Source organism: Zea mays, chromosome 3 (assembly GCF_902167145.1).
Source record: "Zea mays cultivar B73 chromosome 3, Zm-B73-REFERENCE-NAM-5.0, whole genome shotgun sequence".
In the NCBI taxonomy this organism is placed as follows: domain Eukaryota; kingdom Viridiplantae; phylum Streptophyta; class Magnoliopsida; order Poales; family Poaceae; genus Zea; species Zea mays.
This window is the reverse complement of record NC_050098.1, coordinates 96533274-96546606: the sequence shown is the minus strand read 5'-3', so window position 1 is coordinate 96546606 and position 13333 is coordinate 96533274. Positions and strand designations below refer to the sequence as shown.

At 50.4% G+C, this 13333-nt stretch overlaps 1 protein-coding gene across 1 annotated transcript in view; it reads right to left on the bottom strand.

Moving 5' to 3' along the window:
- The window catches only part of LOC100283629 (copine family protein), a 30356-nt gene extending 18187 nt beyond the window's left edge, over positions 1–12169 (bottom strand). The window contains exons 1-2 of the mRNA NM_001156530.2: positions 12018–12169; positions 11344–11859 (exon numbers count right to left, since the gene is read on the bottom strand). Coding sequence (NP_001150002.2) covers positions 11344–11859; positions 12018–12032 — 531 coding nt within the window. The 5' untranslated portion in view covers positions 12033–12169. The remainder of the gene's footprint in view (positions 1–11343; positions 11860–12017) is intronic.
- Positions 12170–13333: the final 1164 nt, after the last annotated feature.

Below are 13333 nucleotides of genomic sequence, written 5' to 3'. Positions count from 1 at the left end.
TGATTAGCACCTGCCATGTATTGTGATTGGCACCTGCCATGTACTGTGATTGGCACCTGCCATGTACTGTGATTGGCACCTGCCATGTATTGTGATTGGCACCTGCCATGTACTGTGATTGGCACCTGCCATGTACACTCAGCCACATTGGCTATATATATGAACGTCACCACCTCACTGCAGAGTGTGGTGTCTTCTCCAATCTCCTATCCTTCTACATGGTATCACAGACCAAGATCAATTAGATCCTGGACCTTCTGCTTCCGCATCTCCCCACCTCCACCTTCCCGGCGGCTGTCCTCTGACGCCACCGTCCACCTCAGGCTGTGCGCCACTCCCCCTGTTCGCAGCCAGCCACGATGCCTGGTGACGACGCTGCTGCTGCAGCCGCCGCTGCTGCTGCCGAGGCCGCAGCCGCCGCTGCACCACCACCACCAGCACTGCAGGCTGTCGTCGTCCACCCCTACACCGCCGTCAACGTGAAGACCCACATTCCGGTAACTTTGGAGATGAAGAATCCCAATTTCACCAAGTGGGCGTCCTTCTTCAAGGCCCTGTGTGGGAAATTCAGTCTTCGTCCCCACATCGACGGGCCTCCTCCTCCAGCCGGTGATCCATCGTGGGACATTGCTGAGTGCACTGTCCGCAGCTGGATCTTGAACACCGTCGCCGACTCGGTTCTTGATCTTGCTATCACCGACGAGAACCAGTCCGCCCACGAACTTTGGGTGGCGATTGAAGGCCTCTTCCGCTCCAATCGAGCACCCCGCGCTGTCTTCCTGCTTGAGGAGTTTCACTCTTTGAAGCAGGGCGACTTGACGATCGATGAGTACTGCCAGCGACTCAAGATCAAGGCTGCTGCCCTACGGGACGTCGGCGAAACCATCGAAGACGCCCGACTCGTCCTCAGCCTCCTCCGCGGCCTCAACCCGCGCTTCAGCGGCACTGCCGACGACATCGCAAATTCTGTTGTCCTGCCATCCTTCTCCAGGGCCCGCGAGATGCTCTCCTATAAAGAGTTGCGTCTCGCCAATGACGAGAAGATCACCGCAGCATCCGCCATGGTGGCTGCCTCTGGCTCCACCTGCACCTCCACGGGATGCCGCTCCTCCTACGATGCTCCCATCGGTGCTCCTCCCAAGGGCTCCGGGGGTGGGGGCAACAGGAAAGGCAAAGGCAGCAAGAAGCAAGGCAGCTGGCGCGGCCAGGGCAGCGGCTGGCAGCAAGGCAGCAATGCCCAAACCGGGGGCAACCGCCCCATGGGGCCATGGTTCTGCTACAACCCATGGGCTTCCCAGGGCGGTACTCCTTCAAGTGGTGGCTGGCAGCAAGGCCCCAAGACCGGCAGCTGGCAGCAGGGCGGCCAAGGTGGGCGCAACCAGGGCCTCATGGGTGCCAACCCACAGGCCCACTTCGCCGCACCGCCACCTCCTTCCCCGGTGTGGGATCAGGCCGGCCTCATCGCCGCCCTGAACCAAATGGCGCTCCAGAACTCCGGCTGGGTCATGGACTCTGGTGCCACCTCCCACATGCACAACACGGATGGTATACTTCTCTCCCGTCAACCCTCCTCTGTCCCATCCATCACTGTTGGCAACGGTCATCACCTTCCTGTGTCTTGCTCTGGCACCTCCACATTGCCTGGCAGCACTTCATCCTTTTCGCTTCGCAATGTTCTAGTTGTCCCATCTCTAGTGCGCAACTTACTTTCAGTTCGCCAATTTACTCGTGACAACAATTGCACTATCGAATTTGACGCGTTTGGTTTTTCTGTCAAGGATCTGCAGACCAGACGCGTGATTCTCCGCTCTAATAGCTCTGACGGCCTCTACACCATCCCTGCCACGCCCCAAGCCAACCTCGCCACCTCCACCAACCTCTGGCACCATCGTCTTGGTCATCCAGGAGCTGCTACCCTAAATTTGCTTAGACAAAATAATTCCATCTCATGTAATAAGTCCACTCATACTCTATGTCATTCATGCCAACTTGGCAAGCACGTGCGGCTGCCCTTCGGAAATTCCAGTTCAGTTTCATCTCTACCATTTGAGCTTATTCACTGTGATGTTTGGACCTCTCCCGTTGCCAGTGTCTCTGGTGCGCAGTACTACCTAGTCATCCTCGATGACTTCACTCACTTTTGCTGGACTTTCCCTCTTGTCCGCAAGTCCGAGGTAGCCTCTCACATCATTAATTTTTGCGCTTATGTCCACACACAGTTCAGCCTCCCTATCAAGGCTATACAGGCTGATAATGGCACTGAGTTTGTTAATAATGCCCTCACCACATTCTTTGCATCCAGCGGCATTCACTCACGCCTCTCCTGCCCTTACACCTCCTCTCAAAATGGCAAAGCTGAACGCATCATTCGTTCTCTGAACGATATCTGCCGCACACTGCTCATCCATGCTCACATGCCGCCCCAATACTGGGCAGAGGCGCTAGCTACAGCCACCTATCTCCTAAACAGACGTCCCTGCTCAGCCATTGGCCATAAAGTTCCCTTTGAGCAACTCCACCAGCAACCCCCTGACTACACCATTCTTCGTGTTTTCGGTTGCCTTTGCTATCCCAACCTCACAGCCACCTCCAAACACAAGCTGGCACCACGCTCCACAGCTTGTGTATTTCTCGGATACCCCCCTTCCCATAAGGGTTACCGCTGTCTTGACCTCACCACTAGACGAATTATCATTTCCCGTCATGTTGTCTTCGACGAGATGCGATTTCCCTTTAGTGCTGACCCCACCAGTGCGCTTCCCAGCTCTCTGGATTTCCTTGTTACAGGTCATACCGTGTCGATGCCCCGCACTGCTGCCACGGAACCCCATGCGGTCGCTCCGTTGCCAGCCGACGTTGAGCAGCCGCAACATCGAGCTCACTTGGAGGAGCTCGCTGAGGACCCAGCCATCCTCCAGATTGGCCAAGTTCTTGCCCCTGCTCCGACTCAGCCTGCTCCGGCCGGCCCTCCACCCCTACGGGTGTACACTCGACGGCGTGCTGCTGCTCAGCCACTTCCACCAGAGCTGGAGGTACCACCACCGGCGCCCGCGGTTGCTGCACAGACGGCGCCCGCCGTTCCTGCACAGCCGGCGACCGCTGTTACTGTACAGCCGGTTCTGGCTCCGGCTGTGGCGGCTTCTTCGATCCCGCCGCCTCCCACCTCGAGTCGTCCGGTGACACGGCTACAGACAGGCTCGCTTAAGCCTGTCGACCGATACGGATTCCCACCGGCAACTCACGTCGTCACCGTCTCCACTGCCTCGTCGATTCCCCGTGACTACCGGGGGGGCCTTGCAGACCCCCAATGGCGTGAGGCTATGGCTGAAGAGCACAAGGCGCTTGTCGAAACCAACACCTGGCGCCTCGTTCCCCGTCCACCCGGTGCCAACGTGGTCACCGGCAAATGGATCTTCAGGCATAAGTTCCACTCCGATGGCACCCTAGCTCGCCACAAGGCTCGTTGGGTGGTCCGCGGCTTCACCCAGCGCCAAGGCGTCGATTACGACGAGACCTTCAGCCCCGTCGTCAAGCCTGCCACCATTCGGGTCGTCCTCAGCATCGCGGCCTCTCGCCAGTGGCCCATCCACCAGTTGGACGTGAAGAACGCATTCCTTCACGGCCACCTGAATGAGACGGTCTACTGTCAGCAGCCTCCTGGCTTCGTCGACCCGGCACGCCCTGACGCTGTCTGCCTTCTTCAGCGCTCACTCTACGGGCTCAAGCAGGCCCCTCGGGCGTGGCACCAGCGCTTTGCCACGTTCCTTCGACAGCTCGGCTTCGTCGCCTCTGCCACCGATGCCTCGCTCTTCATCTTCACTGAGGGCAACTCCACAGCTTACTTACTGCTGTACGTCGACGACATCATTTTCACAGCATCTTCGGCTACTCTACTTCGACGACTCATCGACAGGCTTCACTCTGAGTTTGCCATGACAGACCTTGGGGAGCTCCATCACTTCCTGGGGATATCCGTCACTCGCTCTTCCGACGGTCTCTTCCTCAGCCAGCGACAATATGCTGTCAACCTTCTTCAGAAGGCGGGCATGGCCGAGTGTCACTCGACGTCGACGCCTGTTGACTCTCGTGCCAAGCTCTCTGCCATGGAGGGCGCTCCTGTCACCGACCCCGCCGCGTACCGAAGTCTCGCGGGCTCTCTTCAGTACTTGACGCTCACCCGCCCCGACCTGGCATATGTTGTGCAGCAAGTGTGCCTGTTCATGCATGACCCGCGCGAGCCTCACCTCGCGCTGATCAAGCGCATCCTTCGGTACGTGAAGGGCACTCTATCGGTCGGTCTCCACATAGGCACTGGACCCGTCGACAAGCTGATTGCATACTCCGATGCTGACTGGGCTGGGTGCCCAGACTCCCGTCGCTCCACATCAGGCTTCTGTGTCTTCCTCGGCGACAATTTGATTTCCTGGTCCTCCAAACGGCAAACCACCGTGTCACGGTCCAGTGCGGAGGCCGAGTACAGGGCTGTTGCTCATGTGGTCGCAGAATGCTGTTGGCTTCGACAACTCCTTCAGGAACTTCATCTTCCCTTGAAGGTCGCCATAGTCGTTTACTGTGACAACATCAGCGCCATCTACATGACAGCCAACCCGGTCCATCACCGTCGTACCAAGCACATCGAGATTGACATCCACTTCGTCCGTGAGAAGGTGGCTCTCGGTGAGGTCCAAGTTCTCCATGTGCCGTCCAAGTATCAATTCGCTGATATCATGACTAAAGGCCTGCCAATTCAGCTATTTGAGGATTTCCGATCCAGTCTTTGCATCCGGATTCCTGACGCTTCGACTGCGGGAGGCTGATAGATATATATAGCAAGTGTATATTAGGCAAGTTCATATTAGGCAAGTCCACAATCAGTGTGATTGGCACCTGCCATGTACTGTGATTGGCACCTGCCATGTATTGTGATTGGCACCTGCCATGTACTGTGATTGGCACCTGCCATGTACACTCAGCCACATTGGCTATATATATGAACGTCACCACCTCACTGCAGAGTGTGGTGTCTTCTCCAATCTCCTATCCTTCTACAAGAAGAGAGACCTTCACTTACAGGAGTAAAACGTCAAACTCATTTCGAAGTAACATATCTTAAAATTGCTAAGATACAAAAAAGGAATATTGGGGGAAAAGGCGATTTTTTGCATTTTAGCAATTTTTTGGGAAAATCACATTTGGACCCCTAGAGGAAGTATTCCCGTTTTTGGACCCTTTGCTCAGCGCCATGGGCTGTGGCGCCGAGGTAACATGACTTGGCGCCATAGCCCATGGTGCCGAGGGGCGCTGGCGTGTTTGTGTTGTGTTGGCGCGGAGGTGGCATAGCTCGGCGCCATAGATCTTGGCGCCGAGGTCGTGTCCGCAGCGAAACTGATACGTAGAGTGTCAGTCTTGTGTCTGTTAAAGTTGTTGGCGTATACAAGAGCCCGATGTACCTCTTTGATGAGGGGCGTACGTTCCCTCTATCAGTCGTCATAAGGTCAGGTCACCGTGTCCTGGCGTGATAGGGACTGTCAAAGAATGCATGGCTGGAGCACCTGGCGTGGTGAGGGTTGTCCTAAAAATGAAGCACCTGGTGGATTCGAGCACTGCTACTGGTGTACTCATGCAATAGTTGTATAATTAAACTACCAAAACTTATGAAAGGTTTTTCAAAAAATATATATATATGAATGTACTTTATTATATAACCTAGCAATATATCAAACTTCAACTTCAAGGTATAATCCATACATGTTAAGAAATATAAAAAACAAAATCCTATTTATTAGTTTGATTATATAGCGACTGTACGAAGATTGATTTTGTAATAATTTATTTTATAAATTTATATCTATTTAAGCTTTGAAGGAGAGGGTAAAAATAAAACATTATGGGATAAACTCTTCGTCACTCCGTCACTACTGTGCCGCGGGAATAAAATAACCGAGATTCCTTGGCGGGGCCTATGGGGAGCGAATTTCACTTTGGTTTTTGCTATCCAGCCTCCTATCGTCGAGATTGACTAAAAAATAATTTGGCTTACTTCCAAATCAATTTGACACTCATTCTATCCAGCCATGCATTCTTAGTTTTTCAAAAAAAATTCAATTCTCACTGCCGCTGGCGCTCGACAATCCCCACAATGCTAGGACACGGTGACCTCACCTCACGAATCACGACGACTGACAGAGGGAACATGACCCCTCATCAAAGGGGTACATCAGGCTCTTGTCCACACCAGCAGCTTTAACTGACACAAGACCAGCACTGCACGTATCGATTTCACTGCGCACACAACCTCGGCGCCAAGATCTGTGGCGCCGAAGTCTGACATGTCAGCGCCAGCGCAGCGCACATGCCAGTGCGACCAACACCTCGACGCCATGGGCTATGGCGCCGAGCCGTGTTACCTCAGCGCCACGGCTCATAGAGCCGAGCAAAGGGTCCAGAAACAGGAATATTTTTTCAGAGGTCTAAATATGATTTTTTCCGAAAAAAGAGCTAAAATGCAAAAAAATCGGGAAAAAAAGATACACCATCTAGTGGACCAAATTAGGAGATGGAAGCACAAGTTTCTTTCATGATGCCACTACAGAAAGTTATTGTAAGACTATAGCTAGCTTGGTTGTAGAAGATGGCAGAGACATATTTGATCGTCATGTGAAGGCCATTATTCTTCTGGAATAATACATATTGATCTCCATGGATCTTTCAAAATGGTGTCTTAAGGCAATAGACAAAAAGAAGTGGGGGCTTCTATGGAGGGGACAAGAATAGACAAATGGTGACAACTGCTTGGTCATGTGGGAAAGGGTACAGCGGCCTCTTGAATATGGAGGACTTGGAATTCATAATCTTGACCTTTTTGGCTGGACAATAAGAATATGTAGGTTGTGGGCACAAAAGACAGACCCTTCAAGGCCATGGGCTGGTCTCTCAATTCAAGCTCCACAAAATGCCCAGGCTCTTTCAAATGTTGTGTTGGATGCCTTAGCTAGCAATGGGAAGAAAATTATGTTCCTGTTTTGGACTGATCGTTGATTAGATGACAATACCTTGGCACAGGTGACCCACAACATGTTCAGAACAGTCTCGAAATGAACTGCCAAGAGGCGGACTGTATCCCAAGCACTCCAAAATAGAAAATGGGTCAGAGACATAAATAGGGCTCTTACAGTAAGTTTTGGTTGAATATCTTCAGGTTTGGGACTTAGTGGATGGTATAGTTTTGCAACAAGATGTGCTTGACCAGTTTAAGTGGAAGTTGAATACGTTGGGCTCCTACAGGAGCAAGTCCGCTTATTAGCCTTCTTTGTTGGAACAATCAGGTTCAGTCCATGGAGAATAATGTGGAAAAGTTGGGCCCTCCTGCGTTGCAATTTTTTTCATTTGGTTGGTGGTTCATAACCATTGATGGATGGCTAGTCGTGATGCTCCTGTTGTTGATGATTCTAATATGTTGATGAGTTGTTGCTCGGCGATATAATCTACGGGATCGCACCACTATTAGGCCTACTGATAAGTATGGTTTTTCACGTGTGACTATTGTCCATGTACCAGGAGGCTTCAAACATTCCTAAATGGCAGCTCTAAGAAGCTAGGAACGTCACGCTCCCCGTTCCACTGTTCCTCGTTCCGGAAACAGGAACGGGAACAAAAGGACTGATGTGTCGAACGCTAGTGGGTCAGTGACCGCAGCAGCTGGAACATTGATAAGAACATGGAGTTCCTTCCTGCCCTTGTACTTGAGAGTACGGCGCTTCTCACCGCATGAACAGAGCTTGGAGCCACAGAGGCATGGACGCCGGCAGCTCGACGCTCGATAGTCGGTGACAAAGGCACGAAGACCATGGAACTCTTAAATTTGTGTCAGACTGGTTCGGATGAGGAATATCGTAAATCATTTGAGCGGATGGTTTATCACATTAGGTTATATGAACCCTCTGTGAGTTCTACGATGCTTACTGCTCAGTTTTTGATAGGACTGAAAGGGGAGCTGTGTTATCCTGTTGAAATGCAGTTGCCAGATTTTGTGGCCCATGCTGCTATTTTGGCTTCTATCCAAGAACAACTGATGCTGAAGAAAAAGTCATGCAGTGCCAAACCCAATTTGCCTAAGCCACCCCTTAGTGGCAGTTACAGTGGGACTAAAAGTATGTATGCACCATCTAAATTGTGGAAGGCTCGCTAGCTGAAGGAATACCAAAGAGCAAATGGGCTATGTTTTAAATGTGGGGAAAATTTTCTCTCCAGGCCACACGTGTTCTGGTGTCTTAGTTGCTCCTAAACCTGCTTAGCTCAATGCCATTGTGCCAGACACTCCTGATGGTGGTGACATCCTATCTGATGAGAAGGAATACCAAAGAGCAAATGGGCTATGTTTTAAATGTGGGGAAAATTTTCTCTCCAGGCCACACGTGTTCTGGTGTCTTAGTTGCTCCTAAACCTGCTTAGCTCAATGCCATTGTGCCAGACACTCCTGATGGTGGTGACATCCTATCTGATGAGATTTTGGATGCTTTGGAATGTCCTGTTCAGTCTGCTGACACTGATTATTTTGTTTCTTTGCACGCTAATTCTAGTGCTCAGAATGCTAAAGCAATCCACCTTCGGGCATTAGTGGTGTGGAGGATAGATATCCCTTGAGTCATCATGGCATTGTTATGCTTCGTAAGCCACCTACAAGGCCCCCAATGGGCCGCCTGTAAGGCGCCTAGTGGCCCTCAGCTGGGTGCAATCGAAGACGACCGAACGAGACGCACGTGTGGGCGCAAATGTTCCCAAGATCGTGTCCTGCCCATGTAGTGTACGCGCAGGCCTCGCAAAGACCAACTAACCACCGGAAGGCGTGGCGCGCTTCTAGCGAAAGTCGGTAGATAGGAATCGTGCTCCGAGATTGTGCGGGGTGATCTCCCCTTAGTCGGATATAAGGCTGGGAGGGAACCCCTACGAAACAGGGGACTCTCATACCGCAACCATCTTCCACTTCCAGAAATCACCGGTAATCCTCAACCACCAGCAATATACATCTCAGAACTCACAGGACATAGGATATTACGCATCCAAGCGGCCCGAACCTGTATAATCCATCGTGTTCCATCGTGCATGGCACAAACCATCGAGCTACGATCGACCTCGTCGTCCTCTCAAAAGCACTACATGGTATACCCCGTAGTGCGCCATCGATACTAAACACCGACAGCTGGCGCGCCAGGTAGGGGTCAAACCAACGACCTTTTGCTCAGAAAACAGGAGGTGGACAGGTCCATGGCGCGCCAGATAGGAGGTGTGACGTCGATTCACGACAACTCCATGGTCGTCGTCTTCAACACCATCTTCAACTTCGCCGCCGGGGAGGTCTTTCGCTCTAAATCCCTCGGTACGCATCTTGCGCAATCTTCAGGGCAATAATAAATATGGCCTTCTCCTTCGGTACTATTTTATCACTGAGCTAGTTGTCTACTCCGATGCTGACTGGACGAGTTGTCTTGACACTCATAAGTCCATGTTTGGCTATGCGATGTTCCTCGGCGACAAACTCGTCTCTTGTTCGTCCAAGCGCCAGCCCACCACCTCTCGATCTAGTGCTAAGGCTAAGTACAAAGTCGTTGCCAATAGTATTGCAGAAGCTTGTTGGTTGCGCCAACTCCTCTAGGAACTCCATAGTCAATTGACCAAGAGCACCCTAGTCTATTGCGAGGATGTGAGTGCGGTCTATCTCTCCACCAACCTAGTTTAGCATCAACGCACGAAGCAGATCAATATATTGACAGTCTTTCTATCAAATACTAATAGCAAATATTAATCATGTTAATCATCCAATTACTCCTAAAATTGTGCATGACTAAGTCAATTCTGGTTGGCACACTGATTACCTCCTCGTGGAAATTCTTGTCCCACTACGAAATAGCATGAAGTCTTCCACAATGTCTAACCGTCCATGCGCTAAGGTGGTAAGTGCATTTTCTATGTTCAAAGTTTTAAGAAAAACTTCTTGCGGAAATACCCACTGAAACACAAGGAGTCTACCTACCATACTAAGTTCAGATACAAGCACCACAGAAACTTGAAAACAAATACTACTTTGTCCAAACCACCATATCCCAATATAGCATTTCCTACTTGGAAGTTTCTTCTCTAGCTAGCATACTTGTTGGGGGCCTTTCTTGTCCAAAGGTCCTCAAAACAATAATTTGACAATTGTTTCTAAAGTATGTTTTAGGTATAATAGGGTAATTGACGAGGGATACCTTCGTCTGAGAGCGATGTGCGACCGACAATCACGCGCACACAGAGACGAAGCAACAAACTTCGGCTCCGTAGAGCGAACACGTCAAAGACTTAAGATGAAATCCTCAAGACTTGCTCAACACGGCTACAGAGAAAATGACAGCACTGCCCTTAGTTGATTTTGTAGTTCATGTGTATAGAACTAAGGTCATGAATGTAATTTTCACAAAGTTGTACTCCACCACTATAAATAGATGTACAGTGTCATGCACAGGGATAGACTTCTGAGGGCTGAGATTTGAATCGTTCTGCCTTCGAAGCTGTGATTTCTCCATCTTTGTATTGTTGCTTCTACCTTCCAAGGTATATTTGTAATTGTTTGTAATGAAGAAGAAGCAATAAAGGAAACATAGCTATAATTGTCTTCTATATGTACTTTCATTTTATCCGAAGATCATTTACTCTTATATATTTACTCTTATATTCTTCTTCTTTTAATCTATCACTGATTATGTTGCCCTGTTTTGGTCTCCCTTCAGGAATCAGAACAGGTAGCCAACAATACTCCAATCTTAATCTGTAATCAGTCAGTTCAAAAAATAAAGCTCCATATGTGGATTGCATCAGCTATCTTATCTGAATAAGGCAATAAGCTATCACTATAACACTCAGAATCTTCCTACATACTATGATCAGTTAAATAGTAAACAGGTACAGAAGTCCAAATTTATGACTCACTTAAACTAGAGCTACTGTCCAATACCAACGACATGCACCAGCATCAGGGCATTTGTTGGGACTTCTTAGCCGGCTTACAAAACAAGTAGACAAAAGAATAGCTTCTAAAGCCAAAAACGGTGAAGTAGCAGCCGTTTTGGGTGGATTTTTCTGGCTTCTCTGTTTTTTTAGAAGCCCAAGTTCCACCAAAGAGGGCCTATGATAGCTAATTCGACATATCCAATATCTGGATCGGAATGAAGTTCAAATCCATGCTCATTTGAAGCAGCATATAGTTTGTCAAGTAAAATCAATCAAACATCCAAATGATCATCCCCTTACTTTCAACATTTGATCCTCACTGCATCTCCAAGGATACATAACACAATGCATGCATACCTCATCCAAGGATCGGTACTGGTCAACAATCTTGGAGTACTTCCTCTCCAGCCTTGGCCGCTTACCCCCGGCTGTCACCAGCCTAGATGGCACCGCCCGCGTCTCGATTGCCCTCAGTGGTGGTGCTGACACAGAGTGTGTATGAGCCACCCCCACTGTTGGACGCGAGTAAGCGCTCGATGGCACCACAAAGTCTTCATCCGCTCGGGGCAGCGGCGCACTGGCACGCCGCCGTAAGCTGGAGGACGAAGAGCTCTCATCCGCAGCGGGAGCAAAAGCAAGGTGCGGAAGAGGCGGTGGGTCCCACAGCTGCGCCAGAGACGCAGACGCCGGCTCGTAAAGTTCGGGATGTGGGGAGGCTGGCGGCGACCTGCGCCGTGCCGCCGCCGATTCCTGATGGTGGTCATCCTGCTGCTCAGCTGAGCTGGCAAGGAGGCTGCCGACGATCCTGGTGGCGGTCTGCAAGACCAGGAACAGCACCCACAGCAGAAAGGTGCCGACCTTGCCGACCACCGCCTAGCAAATCGCGACAGCAACAAGAACCGCACACAGTTAGAGCCAAACTGAAAGAGCAAAAACCAATAGAAGTCTAGCTTCCAAGTTCCAAGAGCAAGAGCAGAGTCTTGCGCTCACGGGGAAGCAAGTCAAAGTCCTAGGCTCCTAGCTACGCCTACCAAGAAGCCGCTCATGCCGATGAGGAGAAAGAGGATCGCCGTGAGCTCAGATGGGATAGCAGACCGACGGGTCAGGGGAATTTGGTACAAGGCAGGTGGGGTGTGCAGGGTTTGAAGGAGTCAGGCAATAGATTTTTTTTTTTGCATATTTTGCATCTAGAGAATTGGATCATGAGCATGTTTATTGTAATACCTAGTTGATGATGCTTTGCTATGGTTTTTATATATTATATAAATAGGTATTAAAATAATTATTTAAATATAATTATTTTTATTTTTAAATAATAAGGTACGTGTGGTCTGGTGGTTATCTTTAAATTTTCGGAGCTGTGGGTGTGGATTCGAGTGCTTGTTCTGCACTTTTTTGTACAGTGTGGTAGATGCGTGGGTGAGGTCGGGTGCTGAGCAGGCGTAGTAGGTGGTTGTGTGGGCGCTGTAGATGAGAGAGGGGCGAGAGAACCAGTCAAAGAGCGTGGGGTGGGCCTAGAGTGTCAATGTGTCTAGGATAGTAGTTGAGAGAGGGACGCAAGAACCAGTCGGGGCACATGGGGCGGGCCCAAAGAGGGTGAAGTTGTGGTAGCACCAGGTGGCTACATTAGATTCTTAATAGAGTAGTATAAATCAATAGGTATTGAAATATTTATTAAATATAATTATTGTTTATTTATAAACACTAAGGTATGTGTGATCTGGTGGTTACACCCAATTGTTTAGAGCAAAGGGTTGTGGGTTTGAGTGCTTGCTTTGCACTTTTTTTACGCGGTGTGGTAGCACGGGGGTGAAGTCGTGGTAGCATCAGGTGCCATATTAGGTTTTTAATATTTATTGTAATTGTAATAATAATGTAATATATTGGCAAGAGATGTCCGAACGAGCCGCTCGATCCGGCCCGGACCCGTTGAAGCACGGCGGGGGGTCGTGCCCTATGGGCCCCATGCCCAGCGCCCGCGCAGCCAACTAAGCTAATGTGTCTGCCTAGCACCCGACCCCCCCCCCCCCGCTCTGCTAACACCATACCACATTGTCGGTGTTTAGACTCGTGGTCCTTACTGCCCACAACCCGACCTCGCGCCGCGCTGGTAACACCAGACTACACGTACCTTAATATTTACTATATTACTAATCTATTAAGAAACCTAACATGGGCATCTGGTGCTACCACGACTTCACTCTCCTCGCTGACACTCTGGGCCTACCCTACGCGCCTGCCTCAGGGGCGTGCTCTATGGGCCCCACACCCAGTGCCCGGGCAGCCAGCTAAGCTACTTTGCCTGCCCCGCACCCTCCCCCCCCCCCCCCCCCCCCCCCCGCGCGCT